Consider the following 26,994-nt stretch of genomic DNA (forward strand, 5'->3'; position numbering starts at 1 on the left):
GGGCTGGAAGAAGGGTGGACGCAGGAGCTGCGAGGAGGGAATGAGTCAGGCCTGGGCATCGGGAGGAGCTTTACATCCTGACTGACTGGCAGTCTGGGCGCTTCTTTATTTATACAGAACTCAGTGGCAGAGATAGAGGCATGTTGTTCCAAAACACAGATTATATCACTTTTGCCCCGGATACGTGTTTTAACTTAAGCTTGGTCGTAAGATTAGTCATCATTGATAAACCATGACAGAACAGAATTATATTTTCCACTCAGTTTCCCTCATCAGTCCTACAACCCAACTTTTAACAATACTGGAGTTTCAAGGGCATCTTTTGCCAAAGCATGACATCCCATTCTCAGGCTGGTAGCTCCTGTGGTTTCAAGAACACTAGACAGAAAACAAAATTCTCCAAGCCAACCTGGGCAGATTGTCAGGTCCCAAGCAGTGTATTATCAGCTTTTAATATCTGAGTGCTAATTGTCATTAGGTCCGGGAAAAGTCTTCAGGCCAAAGCTGCTGCCGTTAATACTCATTTTCTGCCACAATACAATGTTTATATTTTTTATATATTTGTAGAGTTATGTCTAATCTTGGTGTTTTTTCTTCCTTGGTCATATGACATCACAGTGGCCCTGTATGAGTTAACTTTTTCTAAGAAAGGGAGGTCTTAATACTTTATCCTTCTGTCATTTATCCACCCCATTCTTTGTCCATCTGTAGTAGGAAGAGGCTTTTAATTTGATCTGCTGCCAACTTCTCTGGCCCACGGAATATTGTTTACTTTTTAAGTTTACTTTGTTCTGATTATTTTGTTCCTGAGTAAGTGCGGGGGCAGATGTGCCCAGAGTATCTTTGAGGAAGAGCCTCACAAGGAGGTCTCTGGCATAATTATTTGAGTCACAACCTCCAGGGCATAAGGAAGACCCTCAAGTAGGGCCGAAAAGCAGGGGGGTGCTGCGGTCAGGACATTCCTGGGGAGGCTTAGAAGCTTCTGGGAGGAAGCGTAGACGATGCGTGAGGAAATTCACGTAAATCCAATATCCCAAATAATAAAAGATCCCCAGCATGGGACACATAGAGATCAAGGCTGAAAGAGTGGGAGAGAGCACCTCAGCCATTGCATCCCTAGGCTCAGCTGTGCTGGATCTTGTCAAGCAGCTGTTCCAGGACCGTCTTGTCTTATTCTAAGCGGCAGAGTTACAGGTGTGCACCGCCGTGCATGGAATGTCCTTGGTTTTCTGTGCAGAGTCTTTCCTAGAAAGACCCGTTTCTTGATAATTCAGTGGTTTCTTAGTACTAACTAATGTACAGCCTAATAGATGTCTTAATTGAGCTACTTTGAGCCATTTGTTCTTACTTTCATTTGCCTGTTAGGCTATTCTAAAAAACATTGCTTGTAAAAATCACTTGCTCCCATTTATAGTGATGTTCACCAAATGAATTTAGAAGATGACATGTAAACACAAAGAAGAAACCAAGTATCTGCTTTAAACCTTAGTCCTCAGGTAATTTTAGAAAGTTGTGGATTTCCTTCCAGCATGTTTTTGTTCATATAGATAGTTGAAATTAGAAATCTTCTTATATGGCCTTTCTTGTTTTTTTCACTTAATGCCTTCTTGTAGCCATCAGTCATATTAATTCTTTTTCTTTAGAACTCAATAGATGTATGCTCACATTTGGCTTCCTGACACTGTGCTGAGCACCTTGCTTGTCTATCCTTGTCTCTACTTTCCTTTTTAACTATTACAAAGCACCTTTGGTGGATTGCTTAGTTTGTTTGTTTGTATTTTTCTTCATTAGGTTTTTATTAACTTCTAAGAAACTTCAAATAGATCCACACATATCTTGCTGTTAAAATTTTGTACAAAGAAAAGTTTAAATGCTAGTAAGATAAAGTTCTCGGAAGGTCAAGTATGTGTGCCTCCCTCCCTCCCTCCCTCCCTCCCTCCCTCCCTCCCTCCCTCCTTCCTTCCTTCCTTCCCTCCCTCTCTCTCTCCTTCTCTCCCTTCTCTTTCTTTTTCTTTCTTTCTTTCTCTTTCTTTCTTTCTTTCTTTCTTTCTCTCTCTCTCTCTCTCTCTCTCTCTCTCTCTCACTTTCTTTCTGCATTTAGATTTATGAAATACCTGTTTTTATTTTTGAGTACTTAGAATTTTAGGATAATTCAGTAATTGCCAATAAGAGACTCCTGAGTAAATAGCATGCTCTTCATAGAATAAACACAATGGAATTCTATTGTGTTCTCTTAAAACAATTTTGAACAACCCACTGCAGTTTCTTCCTGTTTCAGTGGTGTTTCTTACCTGCCATAGAAGGGTGGATGGTTAACTTAGCTGCTGTGGACGGGCAGGTCCATTCTGATATCAGCCTAGCTGCTCTCAGCATCCCTCTCCTGCACACCGCTTGAACATGAGTTCACTGCAGACGTTGAGCTTCTTGTGGGGAATGGCACCTGTGCTGCGTTTACCCCAGGAGTTCGTGTACTTACGTGTGCATTCTTGACTGTGCTTGCCTTGAGATGCAAGGGCAGGCTTCCTGGAGAGGTTCGCCTGGTCTGTTTAAGCTGCTTGACTCTACAGCTGTTGGAAGCGATCCTGGAAAGAGGGACAGGAAAGGGCCTGCCTGCTTGTTCCTGTCATTCACAAAGCCAGTGGCTTGCTTTGTCTCCTGCTCCAGACCCTCCTCACCTTACCTGCTGACCTTACCTTGCCTACTTGCTCACAGAACTTTGTGACGAGCTTTGAGATTTCTGCAGCACAGGTCACACTAGTGAGGCAGGGCCTCTTAAATGCAGAGATGTTAGAACAAGTGAGGGCAGCCATTGTGGGAAGGGAGAAGGAAGATGATGGAGTCTGCAGTAGATTCCAGGGGTGCAGACATGGAACCTCAGTAGGGACTGTAGTCCTGCTCTCTTCACCCCTGATTCATTCTGCCCTCTTTGTGGCTTTCTAGTTATGCTACGAGTGCTTCCTCATGTCACAGGTCACCTCAGCTGAGACACGTGTGAGATCGTGTGATAGTGCTGTTTTAAGGCATCTGCTGGCCATCTGTCTGTCCCCACAGTGTTCCTCTGCAGGGACTCAGGATGGGTTGTGTGCTGTTGTGTTTCAGAGGTACTGAGGCTTGTGACAGTCGGCAGAGAGCGCTGCAGTTGCAGATGGAGACATCATTCTGTATCCTAGCATTCTGTCTGCAGGGTCCTTTCAGCGTGAGCGGCTCCAGGGAGTCTTTGCGGTGTTGACAGGTGTCTGGGCTGCTTGCTGTGAATACAGCCTTGTCTTTACCACATTACAGAATGAAGCCATTGTAAGCCAGAAACAAGTTGGCTTTTACACTGTTGTTAGCCAAGCAGAAGCAGCCTTCTTTGAAAATACTTTCAATTTGGAAGAAACAGTGACAAGACTGACAAGAGCTTTCCCAGATGTTGGGTGTTTGTGGCCTCACAGGGCAACACAGTTTCTTCTGTGTGTCTGTCTACACTGAGTGCACTTATTGTTTTCTTAATTTTAGTGCTGTGTGAATTTGGTCTTAGAGTAGCATTGGACTTCCAGTGAAAAGGCCAAAGTGTTTTAGTTTGGTAAACTGTTTACCCTGCTGTAAAACATGTATCTCTGGAAAGAAAGCCATGTGATTTAAGATGATTTTAAGAGAACAACAGTGCAATAAAAACATTTCCATTTACAGTTAAGGAAGGTGAGGAAGTGTTAAAGAGCTGGCTGCACATATTGTGAAGTAATAGGTTCGAGGCTTGGGGAAGCATGTGGAGTGCGAGGCTATAACTCAGTGGGACAAGCCTCTGAGGCTCACTCTTCTGTGGAAGGTTCCTCAAGCTCAGGTGCAGAGGCTGTGTGTGAGCCCAGCTGGGTAGGCTGGAGAAGCTGAGGGATGGGAGGCCTCAGACGCCGAGGTTTTAACTAAAGGTGTTGGAAGGCGGCTGGGGGAGCAGAAAGGAATTTAGCAAGCACAGCGCGGGAGCAGAAGCCCTTTCTCTGTAGACCACGGGCAGAACAGGCTGCCTGTGGCACATTGACCCAGCTGTGGTGGGAAGTCATACGCAGGCTCTCTCCTGGCTATTGCTTCCTCTGAAGGCTGCTTTCTCAAAGATGGTGCTTGGGGAGCTTTAACTACAAAATCTTCTGCTTCTAAAATTAAACTTTATTAGCTTATAAAAATGTTATCTGGGTGCTAGAGAGAGGTTGAGCAGTTAAGAGTGTCTGGTGCTCTCTGCAGGAGATCCAAACGCAGTTCTCGCCACCTTAACCGGCAGCTTACCACTGCCTGACTCTAGCTCCGGGGAGCTGCGGTTCTGAGGACACCTGCCCTCGGGCACAGAACCACACAGACACATTTATGTCCTTGTGTTCCAAGTCATATTCCTGAGTTTGTCTTTTAAAAGTTTACCAACATGACTACACATTTAAGCCTTATCTTACACTTAATGCAAGTGTCTTCTCAAGACTTTATGTAGGATAAGCATGTCTTTCTTAGTGTGAAAGAGATTATTGATGAAGACTCAACCAGTGAGAATTTAATTGGCATGTATGTTATCTTCTGGCCTTTACTTTTTTAATACAAAAGTGAAGTTGAAGTGGGCAGAAGAGAGACACAATTTGATCAGATGTCCGGTGTAGGTGTTCTGTTTGGCAGTAGCTTAGAGCACAGTGGCTTTTTCCTGGAATGGTGTGTGCGTGTGTGCACGCGCACACTTCGCAAAAAGTTGCAAACCTCACTATATCACTCAGATCTTAATGAATACTTTTCCGTTTTCTTAAATGACTGCTGGCTTACACGCTGTCTTTGAAACCAGAGAGTAGAAAGACTAAAAGTTGAGCCAAAAGCATGAAGCCACGTTCTTTTTCCAGGGCTCCCCGGGCTGGCTCCAGTGTGCGGCCTGCAGTGGTGCTCAGTGCGTAGTTGGGGATATAAGGTCTCTGGGTTGCAGGTAGGCACCGCCTGACCTGGAGCGTCAGGCCAGCACGAAGAAGCTTGGGCCTGGTTACGAGAGAGGCAAGGCACTCCTGGTCTCTACCCCACAGACAGTGCCAGTCTGAGTAGTGCCTTCCTGGCCTAAGGAACTGACTAGGCAAGCACAAGTGGGCCTTTGCTGTGGCTGTGGCAGCACTTGGCATATGTTTGTCTAAGACCAGAGCAGCGGTGATGTGGGGACTAGTAGTAGCCCCTGCTCACCTCCAGTTTTATTTCCGTCGTACATGCCCAGGAGGTATTAGAAGACAAGCTTTTCTTTTTCATTCTTGAGTAGTTTAAATAACAGTGTATGATAGTATGGTCTTCTCTGTAGCATACAAAGTTTTTTCTTGTTTCTGTATGAATTAAGGACAATGTGGCCATGTGTTGGAGAGGCAGCTGTTGGCTGCAAGGTTGGAAATCCCCTCGCTGACGTTTGCTGCCTTCCTGCTCAGCCCAGAACAACGGTGCAGTTTTCTAGCTAGTTTGCTTATAGCTGAGACTTTGTTGGTCTGTTTTTAAAGCTTAGATCATTTAATTTTCTGCAAAAGAGAGAGAGAGAGAGAAATGGAGACTTTTCCTCCCACCAACATGTCCGGCCACCTTTCCTATTTCTGCTAGGTCAATGGTAACTGCTTAGTGTTTAAAAACCAAGCATAGTACTGTTTATAGGACAAAAGTGTTCTTGTTCAGAGGTAAATGTAACCTTCCGTTGTTTAATTTTTAATGTTCTGACTAGTGCCTTCTTTCATTTCTTCTATTCAGTGGTTCTCAACGTCCTCATGCTGCAGCCTCTAACATAGTTCCTCATGTTGTCTTGACTCCCTAAGCTTAAAATTATTTTTGTTGCTACTTCATAACTAATCTTGCTAATCTTACAATTCTTAACTGTCTGGGTTTTCCCATGGTCTTAGGCAAGGTGGCTAAAGTTTGAGGCCAGCCTGGTCTACTTAGTGGGTTCCAGGACAGCCAGGGCTACGTAAAGAAATTGTTTCACCATCTCACCCTCCTCACCCCCAGAAAGACAGGAGCCGGTGTGCAGTGTGTTTACAGTTGTGCCACAGGAAGACTCTCCAGGGACTGCAGGTCTCCCGAGTCTTCACTTGTGGCTTCCCACACTACTAAAGGGCCTGTCTGAACCCTGTAACAAGAAAATGTATTTGTACCTGAATCCACACCTGCCTTTCATAACAGAAACCACATGTGAACAGTATTTCTGCACTCCGTGTTGCCTGTTAGGTTTCTCGTGAGTCACAATGCATAGTGCACCATACAGTGTCAAACACTGCTAGTAGACAGTGCTGTAGAACATGTGGATTTTCTTTCCCGTGCCCTGGTAGATTTTGCTTTTTCTGTGGGTGGTGAAATAACCTGAGAACCGAGAAAATTGAGTCCTTTGCCCAAACAGCTTCCACTGTTAGTGCCCGGAGTCTTTACCCTTGGCAGCAGAGAAACCATTCCAGCTGATGTTTTCTCAGAGAGCAGAGATATCCAGAGCAGAGCCTGTGTTGTCAAGCACTTAGCCCTTCTAAGTATAGGTATGCCAGGAGCTGGATGGACTTCATCTTGGCTGGACTGTGACACAAGCAGTGCAAGCCACATTAAACTGGCCTTTGGCTCTGTAGCGTGGCACCTGATCTTGACAGGACACTTAGAAAAGCAAAGAGTTCAGTTGCCATGAAAAGGGGCTAGATTAGGTGGGATGTTACAAAAAGTAAAGCATCTCTTGTCTCGTCTCTTTGCAGCCTGGACCAGAGCCTGATGTGTGTACAACAATATTTACAATGAGGTTTCTGTGGTGCTGGGTTAGTTGCCTTATCATTGGCAAATGAGAGGGGTTGTTTAAGCACTATTGTGATTGTTTCAGGTCACACTTTAAATCTTTGACGGCAGGATTGCTGACACATCCCTGTGGTCTTCATTGATGCTGTTCTGAATGTAAATCTTGCCCATCTGGCTGCCTAGCCCCTTTCTCTGTAGAACGTGACTCGCTTGATTGAATTCTGAACAGTTCTGCCTTGGTTGTCATAGCTTTCCCAACATTAGCTGTGCTTCTCGTTTCCTCCTGTTTGCAGGGACCCTCTTTGGTTGCATTTTCTACTTATTGCCACTTTCCCCAGAGCGATAATGTGTGTGGAGCTGGTTTGTAGTTAGAGAATGAAGTGGGAAGTTAAAATTTAGAAAGAGAGATGAAAATGTAGAATTAAAGTCTGTCTCTCAACTGAGAGAATGAAATTGTGGTAGTGATTAGCTGGCTTGCTCACATGACTAGGTTTGATAGTCAGAAATCCTAGAGGGGCTATAAGTGATGTGGACTGGTTGAAGATAATCTTCCTGTGGAGGGATCCAAGATGGCGTGTCTGATCAGCAGGACAGCAGTGACTGACAGACCAAACTGTGGGCCCCAAAACACCAATGACTGTTCCCCAGGTGAGGGGAGACCCCGTGGTGAGGGAAACCATCTGGTCTACGCTCAGGTCACCCAGCCAAACCCTGGAAAAGTTCCTGGGTTCCGAAAGGCACATGGTCTACAGCGTCTAGCCACACAACTGTGTGCTGTGCTCAACCATTCCAGGCTGAACTGTGGGCTCCAAAACACCAGAGACTGGGTCTCCAGTCCAGAGGAAACCCTGCGGTGAGGGAACAATCAGGTCCAGCCTCAGGCCACCCAGCTGATCCCTGGAGAAGTTCCTGGGTTCCCTCAGGCTTGGGGGTCTCCAGCTTCTAGCCACACACCTGTGTGCTGTGTTCCACTGGCCAGTGATTACCTTCTGGGGACTAGGGCACTGGGGACTAGGGCACTGAGGCTCCGGAGCAGGGGAACAGCCCCAGATGACTTCCCAGACTTCAGCCCAAGTCTGTAGGGAGACTGACCAAACCTCTGGGCTTGCTGGCTCTCCAAGACGGCTGCACCCGGCAAACACAGTGTCTGAGCCCAGTGTCTGGGCAGTATCAGCTCATTAAACTTAGAACAAGAAAGCCAGTGGCAAGGCAGCTAAGTCCAGGACTTCCTGTGGTAAGAGGAGGGCCCCTGGGCTCCTGAGGAGTCTAGTTAGTCCACAGGACCATAGATCTGAGGAGAGCTTCAGCAATTCCCTGAGAACCACTTGCCAGCTGGAGACCATAACTACCAATCTGAGGAGGGCTTCTTCGGGAACATCCAGCTTCCTGACCAGGAGATTTCCTGAAGTACCCCCACCACCCAGGACTCCAATGGGCACCAGAAACTACCAAGCAATGAGAGAGACAGCCAGTTAGCTAAAGAGCAGCGTAAAAACACAGCCAACAAAAGCCAAAGCAGTAAGACATATTACTTAAAAATCAGTTACCGAATGGCAAGCAGCCCTGGATATTCTAACACAACTGAAACACAAGAAAAGGACCTTAAATCCATGCTTATGAAGATAACAGAGGAAACTAATGAAATCTGTAAAGAAATACAGGAAGATTCAGCCAAACAGACTGAGTCCATTAGAGCTCTGTAGAGAGGAAGTGAATAAACCATTCAAAGAAATATAGAAAAATGCAAACAGGTGAAAGAAATCAATAAAAAGGTTCAAGATAGGAAGATGGAAGTGGAAACAATAATAATAATAAAAAAGCATAAACTGAGGAAATCCTGGAAAGAGAGAACTTAGAGAAGAAAACAGGAACTACAGAGGTAAGCATCTCCAACAGAATACAAGAGATGGAGGGAAGAATTTCAGGTGTAGTGATATAATGGAAGAAATTGATGCATCCCTCAAAGAAAATGTTAAATCTTAATTCCTGACACTAAACATCCAAGAAATCAAGGACACCACGAAAATGGGAGTAGATGATCACGATGATGATAATGATATCGCTATTATTCCCAAGAATAATAAAGGGCTGGAAGGTTTTCTAAGCAAACAGACCCAAGAAGCAAGCTGGAGTAGCCATTCTAATATCCAATAAAATAGTTGTTCGACCAAAATTGATCAAAAGAGATGAGGAAGGTCACGTCATATTCATCAAAAGAAAATTCCATCAAGATGACATCTTAATTCTGAACATCTATTCCTCAAATACAAGAGAACCCACATTTGTGAAAGAAACATTAATAAAGCTTAAACCACACATAGATCCCCACTCATTAATGGTGGGATCCTTCAACACCCACTCTCATTAAAGGACAGGTTAATGAAAAAGAAACTAAACTAGAAATAATGACACTAACAGATGTCATGAATCAAATGGACCAAACAGATATCTACAAATTTTTTCACCCAAACACAAAAGAATTTACCTTTTCAGCACCTCATGGAACTGTCTCCAAAACAGACCATATAGTCAGTCACAAAGCAAGCCTCAACAGATAAAAGAAGATTGAAATAATACCTTGTATCCTATTAGACCATGATTGCCCAAAGCTGGACCTCAACAACAATAGAAATAAGAAAAAGCCTACACACACATGGAAACTGAACAACTGTCTACTCAGTGACCACTGGGTCAGGGAAGAAATAAAGAAATTAAAGACTTTTTAGAATTCAATGAAAATGAGGGCACAAACTTATGCGGCACATTGAAAGCTGTGCTAAGAGGAAAGTTAATTGCAGTGAGTGCCTTCATAAGTGATTGGAGACATCTCATACAAGCAACTTAACTGCTCACCTTGAAAGCCCTAGGGGGGGAAAAAAAGAAGCAGACACAACCAAACTCAGTGCTGAAATCAATAAATTAGAAACAGAGAAAAATTCAAATAATCAACGAAACCAGCTGGTTCTTTGAGAAAATCAACAAGATAGACAAACCCTTAGCCAAACTAACTAAACGGCAAAGAGACACTGTCCAAATCAACAAAATCAGAAATGAAGAGGGAGACATAACAGCAGACACTGAGAAAATTGAAACAATCATTAGGTCTTACTTCAAAAGCCTACATGCCAGAAAATTTGAAAATATTTCTTGATAGCTTCCACTTACCAAGTTGAATCAAGATCAGGTCAGCATTAAATAGTCCATATTCCCTAAGGAAAAGCAGCAGTCATCAGAATCTTCCAACCAAAAATTGTCCAGGCTCAGATGGTTTCAGAAGAGAATTCTTCAGACCTACAAGAAGAGCTAACACAAATACTCTTCAAAGTATTCCACAACACAGAAGGAACATTACCAAATGCATTCTGTGAGTCCACAGTCACTTTGATACCTCAATCACACAAAGACTCAACAAAGAAAGAGAATTTCAGACCAATCTCGCTTATGAACATTGACACAAAAATACTTAGTAAAATGCCCACAAACTGAATCTGAGAACACATCAAAGATATCACCCACCATGACCAAGTAGGCTTCATCCCAGACATGTAGGGATGGTTCAACTTACGGAAATCCATCAACGTAATCCACCACATAAACAAACTGAAAGGATGCAAAACAAAACAAAACAAAACAAAACAAAAAAGCACTTGATAAAATCCAATATTCCTTCATGTTTAATGTCTTGGGATCTGGGACATATCTAAACATAGTAAAGGCATTATACAGCAAGGCTATAGCCAACATCAAACTAAATGGAGAGAAACTTAATTCCACTGAAATTGGAGACCAGATGAGGCTGCCCATTCCCTCTATATCTCTTCAATATAGTACTGGAAATCCTAGTCAGAGCAATAAGACAACTAAAGGAGATCAAGGGGATACAAATTGGAAAGGAACAAGTCAAAGTGTCACTGTTTGCAGATGATAAGATAGTATACATAAGTGACCCCAAATACTCTACTAAGGAACTTCTACAGCTGATAAAAACCTTCAGCAAAGTGGCTGGATACAAATTAACAAAAACAAAACAAAACAAAAAAATCAGTAGTCCTCCTATATACAAAACACAAACGGGCTAAAGAGAAATTAGAAACACCCTTCACAATAGACACTGGAAATCATAAAGAATCTTGGTGTAATTCTAAACCAAGCAGGTGAATGACTTGTATGGAAAAACAAAACAAAACAAAACAAAACTTCAGGTCTCTAAGAAAGCAATTGAGGGTATCCGAAAATGGAAAGATCTGCCATGCTCATGGATTGGTAGGAACAAAATAGTCAAAAATAGCCATCTTACCAAAAGCAAATGACAGACTAAATGGAATTCACACTAAAATACCAACACAATTCTTTACAGACCTTGAATGAACAATTTTCAACTTCATATGGAAAAACAAAAAACCCAGAATAGCTAAAACAATCCTCTACAACAACAGATCTTCTGGAGGAGTCTCCATTCCTGAGCTCAAACTATACTGCAGAGCTTTTGTTAAGTTTACATAAAACTATACAGAACACATGCCAAAATTATGAATTAAAATTTGGTGTCAGGCGTCTCATCTCCCAAAGCAAAACTAAGAATATCCTAAGTGTAGAAATGGGAGGTAGATTTTTATTTCCTGAAATTCTTAGTGCCTGTTAACTACTAACTTTTCAGTTTCCTTTTATTCTTCTGGTTTGAGGACAATACAGTGAGCAGGAGTTGTTCCAGATGTGTTCCTTGTTTAAGGGAATACCTCCTCCTTCTAGAAGGGAAAGATAGCCCCAGGTGTTTTCTTAGGAGTTAGTTGTTGTGGTCTTATCCCTGACCGCGGGGCAGGGAGAGATGTTGGTGGCCCTAGTCAGTAGAAAAGTGTTCCTCACTACTGCAGGGTTCTTTAAGACAACTGGAGTGAGCAAGCACCACTAGGAGATTGGAGCAAGATCAGATGTGGTTCCATTTCTTAAAAGCTGACTTCCAAGCTCGGTTACAATTGGATTTCCATAACAAAGAGTACAAATGGGTCTGTGAGAATGTTCAGAAGCAGGAAAGCTTGGCTGCTTGATTTCCCCAGTACCTTAGGGATCCTTTGGGGACACTCATGACCAAGGACACCTCCACTGCCCGCCCTCCCTTCCTCCCTCCCTCCCTCCCTCCCCCCCTCTCTTTTTTTAGATTTATTTCTTTATTATTTATTTATACAGTATTCTGCCTGCATGTGTGCCTGCGTGCCAGAAGAGGGCACCAGATCTCATTATAGATGGTTGGGAGCCACCATGTGGTTGCTGGGAATTGAACTCAGGACCTTTCGGAAGAACAGCCGGTGTTCTTAACTTCTGAGCCCTCCCTCCAGCCCCACTGCCCTCTTTCTGCTGTGTGTTTGTGGAAAGAATGGGCTTTCTAAGGTTTTTAAGTAGAAACACATGATTTGTTATTCAGACATATCTCCTTATTGTAAACTTAGATTTTTCACCAGACCTACTTTATTTAGAGTTCTTAAACACCTTTACCTCCCTTCCAACCCCCCTCCCCCCCACCTTACAGAGATTAGTAGGGAAAGGGGCTGTAGACCTCTTTTATCTACTTCCTGCTGATTAGAGTCAATGGGTCCTTAGGGGATTACCAAACTCAAGTCTTCAGGATACCAGCAGTGCAGCCCAAAGGCCAACACCAAGCAGCAACACACACAATTCAGAAGATTGGGATAAGTCGGCGAAGGCAGCAAGACTCGGTTGGATTGCCGTGAGAAGTTCTCTGCAATGTTTTTCTTCGAAGTCAAGTGTGGAAGATCCGTTCAGTGATGTCGACCCAAAAAGCCATGTCTCACTGTGGGCTTCTATATATCTTCTCTCCTCAAAGTCCAAGCACAGATGTTCTCAGCTGGCCACAGTCATGGCCCTGGCACAAGAGAGCTCACAGCAAGAGAGCTCACAGTAAAACATCATGTGCCCTCTAACAAGCCAGGTTCCAGCAAAACATCACCTGCCCTCTCAGAAGACAGCTTTCAACAAAACATCACATGACAAAACCGAGTCTTCCAAAAACCAGAACCTTCCACTTCAACGTTTACTGTAGCCAAGTATATTGTTCCTAGCCTAGTTAGTTGCCTGAATATGTAAGTACATAAGAACACCTTTCTGCACTCTTTCCCGTCTTCCTGCTGCTCCTCTTCACAATGTTTCCACAGCCCTTAGCCCTCACTTTATTCCAAAATATCTTTCCAGGCTCACCATTTGCCTAACAGGTGTCCAGACTTCAAGGGTTGTAGTTCCTAGATTTCCTCATACTGTAGAAATTTGTGTGTGTATCTCAGCTGGAACTTCCCAGTGACTAAATGAGATCATAATGTAAGAAAATGGTAGCTTTTTCTCCAGTTTAAAAAAAAAAAATCATGATGTTTTTACATCCTGAGGTCAGCGTTGTTTGTTTGTTTTCTGAATAGTTTTCTTTGTGGGGCTATTTGAATGTTTATGCTGGGTTGCTGTTTGAACTGGTTTACAGGGTGGAGGGGCCCTGTGCTGTCTGCTCCATTTGTTAACATGGTCTCACTGAGTGTTCCTCAACTTGGTGTCTTCTGCTTCTCCCAGAACTCTGCATCACCATTAGGATGTGAAGCACGCACGCGCGCGCACGCACACACACACACACACACACACACACCTACCTTCAGGCCAGAACCAAGACGGGCCTTGTTCTGTCTGAGGAAGCAGCTTGTGGAGATGCCAGCCACCTGGTTTGTTGATAGAGCTGCAGTTGGTCTCAGCTTCTCCTGGTCAGGGAGGCTTTTCAGAACAGAAGGGTGAGGGGCTGAGGGGCTGCAGTCCACCCAGATTATAGAAACGCCAGCTTTGTGCCCACCCGCCACCACGTCCTTCCGAGAGTCCATGGAGTCACATCTAAGATACAGTGTAGTCTGCGGCCTCCTGTTCCCAGGGGCTCCGTGTGACCATTTACCTAGTCAGGGCCCCTGGCAGGGAAGTCCTGGGCAGGTGACTTCCCACCTCAGCTTCAGTTAGCCCCATCAAAACAGTCCTGACAGGCTGAGGCTCCCAGGTGATTGTAGATTTCCTCAGCACTAACCATTAAGCAAGCATCCTTCCTTTTGATCTCAGCTGTGCTTGATGAGCCCACTTTACAGAGAAGGAAAGTGCGATGAGAGCAGTGTCATTTTGCCCCAGGCTACCAAGTTGGTAGAAGTGTAGTCAGATTGAAGTATTTCATAATATTAAATAAATTATTTCTGTTCCTTTGGGGCTTCTCAGGAGAAACATCCGTTCTCCAGGACAGTCTACTTTCAGCTTTGAGAATACGGGGTAAAGGTCACATGCAGTCTGCTCAATGGTGCTTTCATTTTGTTTCTCCAGGACACCTCCATGCTGTAGCTGGAGAGTAATGGCTGGCACCTAATCTAGTAAATAAGTGACTGCAGACTGTGCACGTTGGTCTAACCCCACATCCGCTCTTTATTAGTGTGTTTTTTCTGTTGTGGAAAACCGAGCCAAGCTGCTGTCTCAACAGGAGGTTAGTTTGGGCTTACAGCTGTGGTCCCTGGTTGGAAGGCTCCCTCTGGTGATGGCCCTGTGTACGCTGCCTCTCCTGCCTAGACAGCCACCTAGGTGTGACCTGAGGCCCTGGAAGGCTGTGTGAGTACTAATCTCCTTTAGGTGTGGGCGGGGCTAGGTTGAGCTGTCCGTCCCCTACCGTAAGCCTTACAGGTCAGCACAGGAAGTGCCTTGTTTGTTTATTGGGGATTGTTTTGTTTTTTGAGAGCTGTGGCTTAGAAACTATCTGCAAACAGCTCCTACCTTTACATTGGGAACACTCAGCTGCTTGCAAGACTCAAGAAAATATGAACTTGTATGAATGCTTAACAGAAATAGTTATTCCCAAAATTTAGAAGTCTCTGACATGTCTGCTTATTGAAGAGTGCTGCCTCATTTGCAGTCCGGTGTGCTCTGTTTAGAAACAGAGGAAGACTTCCTCCAGAATTTACACTTTGAAATGTAGATTGTGGGCATTTCTGTGGACTTTTTCTTCTGGAGCACAGGCTCTAGGCCTTCTGGGGTTAGTCATGGCTTAAGGCTAGGTATGGCTTAGCAGAGGCCATGGAGAAAGTTCTGTATTCAGGAAGTCCAGCAAGAAGCTAGCATTCTGGCCCAAGCTCATCATCCTTCCCTCATCCTCACTTCTTTGCAGACACTTCGCACCCTCCTCAGCCTTTCTTGCATCTCCTCTTCACTCCGTGGCTTGTACTGCTTCACTGAACCAGGCACAGCTGGTTCCTGTAACATTCTGACTGTTGTGGCCAGACCTAGAATTATGTATGACGTGTCTTGAAAGTTGACCTGTGACAGCCTTGTTCTTCTATCACACTTGGTTTGCACCTTTCACAGGAAAAGTCTGAGCAAAATTTCTGAAGCAAAAACAGAGTTCCAACTGCCCTTGAGGCTCTGGGAAAGCAGAGCAATCCACAGGGCCAGCTGCCAAGGGTGACAGTGTGTCCCAGGAGGACCCTGAGCTGATTGTCTCAACTTCCTACTGCGTGTGGACCTTGCTGGTGACAAGACTAGTTTTGATGCTCGAGTGTGACCTCACTGACACTCGGGAAAGGGCGGTGCCACGTGGAGGATTCCCTGTATCTCCTGAGAAGAGCCAGCAGCACTGGAGAGCAGAGCAGCCTGCTCCGTGGGGCAGAGCCCAGATCTCTTTCCCCAGGCTGTTGTGGAATGTTAAGGTTATGTTTATAAAGTGTGCTCATTCAGAAAGGCAGAGGTTGCTGATTTGCATCACTTTCAGGGAACCAGATAATCGTAGTGTTGGGTGTTTTCTGTGCCTGTGCACGCTCTCCAGTGTGTCACACTTCCCTACTGCTGGCCCTGCTACCTCTGCTCTTGGACCTAACGGCGGGTAGACGTTGCTGTGTGTAGGTGCACGTGCTCTTTCTAGAAGTCCTTTCAGCCCGAGCTGACCCATCTGTAGTTGTAAGGCAGCGAGTCCTGCAGGCTGTCATCCCTGCCCTTCAGGACCCTGGGATGTAGAAACAGGTTCTGAGTGTGAAGGCCTGGCAGTCTGTGGTTCTGGCTGCTGCTGGGAGGAAGCTGGGAGGAAGCTGGTTGCTGCTGTGTTTTCTAACAGCCCCTGTCTTGGTCTGTGGACAAGTCTGCGGTCGGTGCCACAAGCCTGGGTTCATGAGCTGTTGATGTGGCCAGGCAGCTTTCTGTGTTGGCACCTGTGTGTAAGCAGCACACTTCCCTCTAGTGTCCTTGACTCTCTGTGGTGACTTTTGTGAAGCTTTCTGGAACTTAACTGTCGTGGTCATTCTCATAAAATACTAAGTAACAGCACAGGCTTGCTGCCCGCCCCCCTTAAAGTAACAAGATTCTGCCCTGAAGGGAAACCTCAGAGGATGTCTTACATCAGGGCTGCAGTAGATCAAGTTGAAGCAAGTTTGAGGCATTCTGTCTTCTTCCCATGGAGCCCTGTGCAGCCACGTTCAGAGTACTGGGGACCAGGTTACTGAGCAGTGTGTGCAGAGTCTGTCAGGGATTTTTTTGCCTTTGACTTGGTTTTATTTGTGTGTGCAAGTGTGTGCAGGTGTGCTCATGCATGGTATAGTCTGGGCAGATGCGAAGGTGTGCGTGCACGTCCTTTTGGGAAACCTGGCACACCCTGGCTCCTCCTCCTGGTCAGCCCCCATGCCTACTCAGCATAGAGGCGGGTTCTGAGCGTTCAGACTGCGGCCCTCTCTGACACTGGGTTTCTTTAATCAGATCTGGTGAACAGTTAGGAAAAGTTTGTGAGTAAGAACTTGCCTCTCATTTATGAACATGTCAACACCTGTGTGCATAGTATTTAGTGTTTTCTCCATCATCTTCATGACCATCTTACTTTTCTCTCCTTTTTAAAATTTTAAATTAATTAATTCAGTTAACATCTCAGTCATAGGCCCCTCTTCCCCTCTCAGTCCCACCCTCCCTCCTGCATGCCCTCTCCCCTATTCCAAAGAATAGGGGAGTCCCCTACCCAGACCCCCCAGCTCATCTCTTGAGGTGAGGATTGAGTTCATTTTCCTTCCCTGTGGCCCGGTAGGGAAATCTCCTGGAGGAAGTTATCAGAAAGCAGCGACATAGTCCACGTCAGAGATACCCTTCCCTAACACAGTGGGCCACAGGGAGCCTCGCAGGCCCGTCAGGCCGCTTGTAGGTAGAGGACTGAGGTCCAGACCATTGTCTGTAGCCCTGAGGTTGGTAAAGCTAAAGCTGGGCACCCTCTGGCAGGATAGTTTCTTTCTGTTGTTCTAACTGGAGCTGAATTCCAGTCAGAAGTTTCATCTTCTCCTTCTGCCCTGAATTTAATTTCTCCCGTTTGGATTACCATTTCCTCCCTCTGGAGTCAGGCCGTTGTCTTGTTATGGTTTAGCTCAGACTTGGAAGTTCTTTGATGGAACACTAAGTTGTTGAGCCCCTGGTAAAGAGAAGCCCTGACTCTTGGAGACGATGAAAAGCTGGGGCTGCAAGCCAGAGGCCTGTGGGGAGAGAACAGGCAGTTCCTGTCACTTCTGAAGGGCCCAGCGCCCCAGATGGCCTGGTGTTCCACAGAAGCTGAAAAGAAGGGTGCATGGTTCTGTGTGTGTCCGTCCACGTATGCATGTGCAATCTAGTGATTGTTATGTGTAAGGCTAACTTTTCACTTAAGTTTGGATTGGATAGGTCACCTGCCGTGGCCCATGTCACGTCCCACATGACTCATGGATTCAAACACTTCAGCATGATTGTGTCAGTGACCCGAGATGACCTCAGCCGTATTTGCTCACGTCTGACAAGCTCGTGTCCTGACAGAGGTCTAGAACTTACATGTTAGTGGCCTCGTACTGCAGAGCAGACTTTTCAAGACAGTGGAGCTTCAGGCTAGATTCCCCGTGGAGCATCTCAGAGGTGGTTTTTAGTCTGTTTGTTGTTTTGTTTTGCTTTTCCGGAGTTTTCAACAATGGTGTTCTCAATGGAAACAAAAGAATCTACTAACACAGAAACTGGCTTCCACAGGCATGGAACGTACTAACAGTTGAAGATTGAGAAGTTAAGAATAATCATGACTCTACCTAATTATCAATTTGTTACTTAATTAGTCTTTCTTTCTTTCTTTAAAGATTTGAACATGGAATTCAATCCTTCAGACCATCCTCGGGCCAGCACAATATTCCTCAGCAAATCTCAGACAGACGGTAGGTTCTGTTTCATCTGCTTTTAATATATAGTTAACCTAAATGTGGACGTTGCTAGGATTTGAGTTTTCATTTATGATAGAGTTCCCTTTAGACCACGAATTACTGTGTGTAATGGCGATTCCCGTCATTTACTCCTTGGTAGCGAGACATAGTTTTAGAAGCAGCCGTCATCATTTTGCCAATGTAGCCAGCTTACCTCTGCACGTACTCCATAGCGGGGGATAACTGAGCCAGGATGTCCCTGCGGGTCTTTCTTCTGGAATCCATCTTCCTTCTTTTTTTTTTTTCCAAAAACTCAAATCTTTGTATATTAATAGCTTCAGTTTCTCCTAACCGTTAGGGCTTTGAACCCCACGTGCAGACAGAGTGAGTTTCCTACAAACAAGGAAACCACCTCTTCCACCAAGTGCTCTTCTCTAAACCACCTCTTCCACCAAGTGCTCTTCTCTGATGTTCCCGTTCAGGTCGCTGCCTGGGCCTGGGGTTCAGGGCACTTCACCCCTGTGGCCCTTACCACAGCTCCTTCCTTCCTTCAGACAGGTCTATCGAAAGAGTAGTCCATTTAGTGCTGGTTTTCAAAAGTAGATTTTTCTAATATGCAGAATGATCTTGGCAACTTTAATGACTTCCGTTGGAGTGAAGTGGTTCTAAGAGAATTGGTTGTTTTAGGAACTAACTTGACCAACTTAGTGCAGAAAACGTAAGGCTCTTCTGCTGCTCTTGTGTTGTCCTGTCCATAAACGGCCAGTTAGGACAAGAGCCCCACGTGCTGCCAGGCTGCAGTGTCTGTCTGACTGTTTCCTCCCTAACTCTGCAGCATGTTCCCTTGGAGCCTGTCTCTCTGACGGGATTTTTCAGTGATTGGGGGCGTGTGGTCCGCTGGGAGTCTTTGTCTAGGTTTTCCTCAAACATCTAGAGCAGTGGTTCTCAACTTGTGGGTCACGACCCCTTTGGGGGGTCACATATCAGATTTATAATAGTAGCAAAATTACAGTTATGAAATAACAGTGACATAGTTTTATGGCTGGGGGTCACTGTGGGAGGAAGTTGGCGGCAGTGGGAAGGTTGAGAACCACAGTTCTGGAGCCAGTGCTCAGCGCTGACAGTCTTTGCTCTTCACCCATCAGCCATTAGCTGTTACCCACAGCAGTTAGCTCTCTCAGCACCTCAGCTGAAGACCTCTCCTCTCCTCCAGCCCTGAGTTACTGTGTGACAGTTGTTTTTCTAATTTTATTCCTGACCCATTTTATATAGTACACACACTCAGTGCACAGGTTACATTCCCTGCCCACATACTGTTCTCTCTCTCTCTCTCTCTCTTTCTTTCTTCTTTCTTTTTCTTTCTCTTTCTTTCTTTCTCTCTCTTTCTTTCTCTTCTTTTTCTTTTTCTTTCTCTTTATCTCTCTTTCTCTTTCTTCTTTTTTCTCTTTCTTTCTTTCTTTCTTTCTTTCTTTCTTTCTTTCTTTCTTTCTTTCTTTCTCTTTCTCTCTCTCTCTCTCTTTCTTTCTTTCTTTCTTTCTTTCTTTCTTTCTTTCTGTCTTTCTTTCTCTTTTTCTCTCTTTTCTCTTTCTCTTTCTCTCTCTTTCTCTCTTTCCCTCTTTCTTTCTTGTTCTCTGTCTTTCGATCTTTGTCACGTTCAGGCTGATCTATAAATTTTGGGCTCAGGTGATCCACCCTCTTAGCCTACTAAGTAGCTGGAGTTATAGGCAACTGGCACTGGTCCTGGCTTCCTTTATTTACTTTCATGTTTAAAACTTTAAAAATTTTTTGTCACCCAATAATACATGCTTTTAGGGAGCAGCCTAAAAGCTATTTCTTCTGTGCTTGTGTGCTGATCAGTTTAGGAGATGTAGGTGTTAGACATCTCATTTAACTTTTTTTCCCTTTTGTGCTATGAACACCGATGATTGTCTCTAATTTGCAGTATAATATTAGCTGTGTTCACCCATCTGTGTAACAGAACAGCAGACTTGAATTCCTAGCCAGCTTCTTTGCACCTATAACCGGCCTCTCTCTGTCTCATCTCCCACACTACCAGGCTTGTGACTACAGTTTATGCCCTCCTTCTATGAACAGCCCTTTGAAAGCCTGCATGTCAGGAGGTCACACTGTCTTTCTACAATGAATGACTTTGTATCACGCTGGACCTCATTATTCAGAGTGAACTTTTTGTTTGGGTTTTTGAGACAAGGTCTTCTTTTATATCCCATACTGGCCTGGATGGAACACAGCTGTCCTCCTGCCGCAGTCTCAGTACTGAGATTGCAGGTATGTGCCAAGGAACCAAGGGCTGTACTTCATAGGTAAAAGCCTATGTATATTTGTCACCTCTCACCTGTTGCTTAAGAAGAGCGATTACTGCCCTCCCTCAGCTTGCTCTTGCAAGTGTGCACTGGCAGGTTGTGACCCCTGAGGGCCAGCTGGCCCTTTCCCAGGAGTGGCACAGCAGTATCCTGTCTATCAGGTATTTATATTACAATTCATAACATCGGCACAATCAGTTAGGGAGCAGCAGGGAAGACAATTTCATGGCTGGGGTCACCGCAGCATGAGGAGCCGTGTGGAAGGGTTACAGTGGAGGCAGGGGGACATACGTAGTAGGCTTGCAGTTCTCCTCCCACTCTGACTTCAGTGTGACCCACCTTCCCTTGGGCCAACTCTTTCTCCGCAGTTGTTCCTAGGGCTGTAGGAGGTAAGGGGTGTTTTTGGGAATGGAGGTTTTGGGGGTAGGGGTGAAGTCTTTTGACCAGGCCAGGTCTGTGGGGGATACTTTCTTGGGTGCTGTGGTTTGCTCTTCTCTTGCATACTGCCTTGGTTTGAGGACATGGGTCTTCCAAGTTCAGGTGCAATCATTTAGAACCAAAGTGAGATTTCGTACTCTGATTTTCCCGGGGCCTGATGTCCTCAGATACAGTGGTTAGGAAGCACAGACACAGAACCGAGAGGACTGAAGGTGGTTTGCCAACAGGGTGGCGCTCCCTGCCCGTGTCATCGTGGCCTCCTTCTACTGCTGGGCAGCCCTGTGCTGTGCTGTGCTTGTCAGAAAGAATACCTACTTATTTTTTTTATTTTTTTATTTTTATCTCTGAGCACCTTCAGCTCCCCCTCTATTATTGCTGAAAAGCTCTCTCAGTTGTTCATAGCTTAGTAGCCTTTCATAGCCTGATCACCTGTCCCATGATACCTAACAGGCTGCTGAAGTCAATGATAATGTGACAGACATCTTGTAAGCAGCTAGATGCCACGCATAATAATGCAGGCCTTTATTCACAGCACTTGCGAGGCAGAGGCAGGTAGATCTGTGGCCAGCCTGGTCTACATAGTTTGAGTTCCAGTACAGCCAGGACTATATAGTGAGACCGTGCCTTGAAAACAAGCAGAGAACACCCAGAAATCTTTGAAGGATTTCATGAATCCACAGTGATTGGAAGCTGAAATCCATCACCACCTGGTCATAAGCTCTTCCTAAATGTGGTTGTTGGTTTTGCTTTGTTTTGTTTTTCCACACACATGTGAGTGCGTGAGTGCAGGTGTCTGTGTGAGTGCATGGCAGATGTTCTTGGGGACAAAGGCCTTGCGTCCCCCTGGAGCTGTAGAAAGTTGTATACCGCCTCAGGTACATGCTGAAACTGTGACTGGGGTCCTGTGGGAGAACAGTAATAGCTCTTAACTAATGAACTCTCTCTTCAGGCCCTGAGTATGTGCCTCATCTTTCAAGTGAAGTTGGTAATTCTCTCTGAGACCATAGGAAAGAGAGGAAGAATAGATAGTCAACTGGGCACCAGGCGTAATACCCCAGATCACCACAGTGTAAGCCACCAGAGCCCTGGGCCCCTTTTACACTGAGCTCCTGCCTTTGGCTAGAGTGTGCCATGCTCCCAGCTGGTCTTTGTACCAGCTTTTCCTGTTGCAGATAAAGTGGTCTTGAACCATCCAGTTAAGTTACTTCTGAACATCTTGGAAGCCAAGCAGGAATAGGTCAGGTGTGGAGAATCCTGGCAGTGCTGTGCAGTAACGCACCTAGGAAAACCCCAACGCTCCTTGAGGCGTCATGATAGTGCCTCCCTCCGAGCTCAGAATGCTCTAGGGAGACACACAGGGACATGTGCTTATGAAAGCAGTGGAGGACGGACATGGCGAAAAAGGCCCTCAACTCGGGCTGTGGCAGGAGAATTGAGTCAGGTCAGCCTAGTCTGCAGCATAAAACCCTGTTTGAAAAAATAGTGGTGAAAATTGTCAAAAAGTGGAATCAACTAGGAAAAACATAATACATATGGCACAGTATGTTTATAGTTAAAAAAATAAAAATACAGTCAGTGGAAATGCAGGTACCAGTACAAAAGAAGACCTGTTTCTATTGGTATGTTTATATGTAAGTACATGTATATTAGCATTCATGGAGAAAACACCCATTTTTAAATGTATGCATGTCTATAAATGCACACAAGAAAGAGACTTAAAAATACACACCAAAGTATTATGTTGGGATTGCTATGGTATGGTTTTTTTGTGTGTATTTCACAAGCATTAATCTTTATTTGTACCATTTTTAATTTTTTTACTCATAGTGCTTTACCTTTTCCAAATTTTCAACATAAATATGTCTTTTATAATAAGAATTAATCTCTGGTTATAGCTCGTTGACATGCCTGTTTCTGAAGAAAGCGTCTGGCCCTAACTGTTCTGACATAACAAGTAGATTTGTCAATTTCTGCTGTACGTTGCTGCCGCATAGTCTCTGTCTTGTAGTTTCCTTCTCTGACTGACTGTGCACATCTGTGAAATTGTCCTACTTGCCCCTGTGGTCTTCTCTTGCCATTTAATTTCCTCTTGCATGCACACAGTGTCCCAGTCCTGAGGTCTGGGCTTAGAAATAAAGGAAGGTCTCCTTCCAGACCTGCTCCCTTCCTGCAGTTCTGAGGACATGAGCTCACCCGGATGCCTCACCCAGGGCTGGCGGTGGGGCTGACATCCTCCTCCAGTGCACACTGTATCCTGACCATTGTGTTCCTGACCTCTGGTCAGGTTGCCGCCTTGGCAAGGAGGAAGTTTGCTATGCACTCCAAATAGGCTCACCAGTTGTACATGTGTGCATGTGTGCACTTGCTGTCCTGTGTCTCTGTGTAGAGCAGGCTGGTTTTGAACTCACCAAAGATCTACCTACCTTTGCCCTCTCCCCCAAATGCTGGGATTAAAAGGGTACAGCACCACTCCTGGCCGTGCTAGTAGTTAAAGATTTACTCCTCTACCTGTGTGGTCATCCTGAATTTATTCTATGACTGAGTACCCAGAACTTTTAATTAGGTTGTTTAAAGGCTGATTATGCCATCCTCAGGGAAACAAAACTTTCTCTTTGATCTAGACACGGTTTTGTTTGTTTTGTTTTTGAGACAGCCCTGCGTGTCCTGAAGCTATGAAGATCAGGCTGGCCTTAGCTCACAGGGAGTGTGCTGCGTATGCACCATCACTCTTGTTTTGTTTGGTTGTTTGTTTGCAGCAGGGTCTCAGTATGTAGTACTGGATAGCCTATAATACCCTATGTAGACCAGGCTAGCTTCCAACTCAGATCTACCCGCCTCTGCCATACTTTTATAATCTGCATTAGCTGTGTTATCTCCACATTCAGTTCTGCTTCTCTCAACATTATGCTGCATTCTGTGCAGAAAGTCAAAGGCTCCCGCTCAGTGGCCTGGCCATCAGTCCCTCGCATGGAGTAACCAATATGTCAGGTGTAGTTGTTCATAGACTAGCTGAGTTCTGTTCATCCACAGCCTGGCCATGGTTCTGCTGCAGTGGAACTCAGTTTTCCCCAGGCTTTATAGTAACCATTGCTGGTGCTGCTTCTGTAAACCATCTCATCTCAAGCTGGGGCCTCACCTTTCCCACCAGTCACCTCACATCGCTCTGTCTGGGCTGCTTTTAGATTTCCAAAGAAGATTTCTGAGAGCTTGCTAGGCACAGTATCCTGTGGTTGGATGGTGCCTAGCACTTGCCTTGAAAAATTCTCTCAAAATAAGTGGAAAGAGACCACGTTTTTCATGACTGCTGGTAAAAGAAGTTAGCTGAGATCATGTTATTACAGGAGGGCGTAGGGCAGGTGTACAGGAGCCCGTGTATACCTTAGCGTGCATGTGGAGGCGGCAGGGCAGCAGTGGGCTTCTAAGCTGTGTCAGTATCAGGCTTGGAATTCAGGTCATCACGCTTGGGGGCAAGCACCTTTTCCATCCTGTAGGCCCTGAGTGTTTGTTTTAACAAATACCAAGGAATAACATAGCCATGCTGGATTTTTCCAGAAAGCCATTCTGTGACATTGTGGCTAGGAATGTCCCTCTGCTCCTGGGGACAAGAGGGTGTTACTATCGAGATCTGGGGGTAACCAAGAACATTGACAGTAGCCTGTAATGTTTAGGGGTCTACAGGACCCCTTTGGCAAACAACTCTAAAAGAGCTAACACATTCCTGATACTGGGTTTTTATGTGCTGGTTTGAGGAGCCTAGCCATCTGTGCTGTTGAGGCACCATCTCCCCATCCCTTATTACTGGATGGCTGCATTTAAGCTCTTTTATGTGTATCTGTCTCAGAAGCTTCTGCTGTGGTAGGTTTCCATGCACCTTCTTCAAGAGGCCTGTAGTGTTGGTTACCCTCCATATTGCCTCCTCTACCCTGCTTTCTGTTCCTACCCATTTAATCTTTCTGGCCCACTATTTTCTTTTTCCTCTGCGTATCGCCATGTTCTGTCTCCCCTCTCTTGAAGCATCCTCCACCCCCACAACCCTCGGTTACATTCCTGACCTCTCTGGGCACTCCGACTTACCAAACATACAGACGTTGAAATTCATAGCTAGAATCTATACATTAGAGAGAATATGCAGTATTCATCTTCCTGGGTCTGGGTTACTTCTGTCAGAATGATTCCAGATCTATTTACCTGAAAATTTTGTCATATTTTTTTTTTCTTAATAGCTGAACGATACTCAGTGTGGAAATACATTTCATTGGGTGATGGACAGTAGATTGTTTTCATTTTTGGCTATTGTGAATAGAGCTTCAGTGAGGGTTGATGATTGGGTATCTGTGCAGAAGGATATAGTCCATTAGAGAGAGAGAGGATATAGGTGGCTCATGTGACGATCTGTCTTTAGTTCTTTGAGGAACCTCCACACTAATTTCCATAGTGGCTGCACTAGTTTGTGCGGATCCCTTTTCAAATATCTGGACCAACTCCTGTTGTCATTTGTTCTTTTGCTCTGAGCCATTCTGACTAGGGTAAGGTAAGACTTCAAATAAATTTTAATTTGCATTTCCTTGGTGTCTAAGGATTTGAACATTTAAAAAAAATTCTTAACCTTCTGTATTTCATCTTTTGAGAATTCTGAATAGTTCCCTGTCCCACTTTTTAATTGGATTGTTTTATAGACTTTTTTTTTTTAGTTCTTTGGATGTTGTAGAAATTAACCCTCTGTCAGATGTATGGCTGGTGTCTTCCTATCCTGTAGATTGTGTCTTCTCCTGAGTTAGAGTTTACTTTGTTGCTCAAAAGCTTTTTGGTTTTATGAGGATTCATTATCAGTTGCTGGTCTTGAATCTGGTATTACCAGAGTACTGTTTAGAATGGTTTTTCCTAGTCCTGTAAGATGCAAGCATATTCCCTACCTATTTGAAGTTGAGTTCTGTGCAAGGAGTGAGATGGAGATCTAGATCATTCTCCAGTAGCTGAGCAGTTTGACCAGCACTGTTTATTGAAGGCGCTGTCTTTTCTCCACTGTGTAGTTTCGGCCTGGTTATCAAAAATCAGGTGGCCGTGTGAATATGGGCTTATATGTGTGTCTCCAGTTCTGTTCTCTGGATCATTATGTATGTTTTTATGTTTTATTCCAGCACCATGCTGGTTTATTACTATGACTTTATTATTGTAACTTTTGTTACTATAACTTGAAATCTGGGGTGGTGATAGCTATAACAGTCTTTTCATTGTTCAGGATTCTTTTGGCTATTTTGAGTCTTTTGTGTTTCCATATTAGTTTTAAGGTTGCTGTTTCAATTTCTGTGAATAATTGCATTGGGTAGGTTTGTTTGTTTGTTTGTTTGTTTGTTTGTTCTGAGGCAAGGTTTCACAATATAGCTCTGGCTGGCCCAAGAGATCTCTCTGCTTTTGACTCTGGAGGGCTATGATTAAAGGCATGTGCCACTATGCCTGATCCCTGTATTGGAATTTTGATGGGGAATGTACTGGATATGTAAATTGCTTTTAGTGGGATGGCCATTTTCATAATATTGAACCCTACCAATCCATGAACATGGAAGTTATTTCTGCCTTTGTCTTCAGTTTCTTTCTTTACAGTTTTTATTTACAGGTGTTTTAAGAATGAGCTCCCTTTGCTTGCTGGTCCAGATCTCTATTTGAGCTACATTCGAGGCACCTAGAATAGATTTTTAGGGGAAAAGCAAGTGTTTTCTTATGAATCTAGAACTGTTAAGTATAGAAAACTCCAGTGCCATTCAGCTTATTAGATAGAGGGCTTTGTGGGTACAGACTGCTTGCTTGGATGACAAGGTGAATTTGTACTTCGTTGAGTTAGGGCCTTCTCATTGCAGAAACCTGTCCTTCATCTCTTCTACAGGAACTGCTTGGCGCATTGATGGACTAGTGTATGCCCATAAGAGCTAGTATAGAAAGGACAACACACAATTAGTGACAGTAGTTTATCACAAATCTCTCTGTGTTCTCTGACACCTTTCTGGTTTTTGAGGCTGAAGGGTACCTGTTCTGACAAAAACTGAAGCTAAAGCCATGCAGAGTACTTAGGCAGTGAGGCTGGACAAGACATGGTTCGGTGTGGGGAGGCTCACCTGCTTCCCTGAGGGAGCTGCAAGGGCTCCCTGGAGCCCTGTGGACGGAAGCCCAGGCCTCTTCCTAGCCCTGCAGAGGAAGCAGTGTCCTCCACTGCAGAGCACTTCTGTCCCGCACTTGGTGTGCTGTTAGGGATGTCCTCTTGGTCCTAATAATTCATTCCTGTAATGTGGGCCTCTAAGTGTCCGTTTGTGTTACAAGTA

General features: G+C 44.7%; 1 protein-coding gene across 1 annotated transcript in view; it reads left to right on the plus strand.

Annotated features, from left to right (window-relative positions):
• The window catches only part of Ccny (cyclin Y), a 110,468-nt gene that overhangs the window by 42,752 nt on the left and 40,722 nt on the right, over positions 1 to 26,994 (plus strand). Inside the window, exon 2 of the mRNA XM_021639131.2 lies at positions 17,862 to 17,936. Coding sequence (XP_021494806.1) covers positions 17,862 to 17,936 — 75 coding nt within the window. The remainder of the gene's footprint in view (positions 1 to 17,861; positions 17,937 to 26,994) is intronic.

The sequence above is a fragment of the Meriones unguiculatus genome, chromosome 19 (genome assembly GCF_030254825.1).
Source record: "Meriones unguiculatus strain TT.TT164.6M chromosome 19, Bangor_MerUng_6.1, whole genome shotgun sequence".
Taxonomy (NCBI): domain Eukaryota; kingdom Metazoa; phylum Chordata; class Mammalia; order Rodentia; family Muridae; genus Meriones; species Meriones unguiculatus.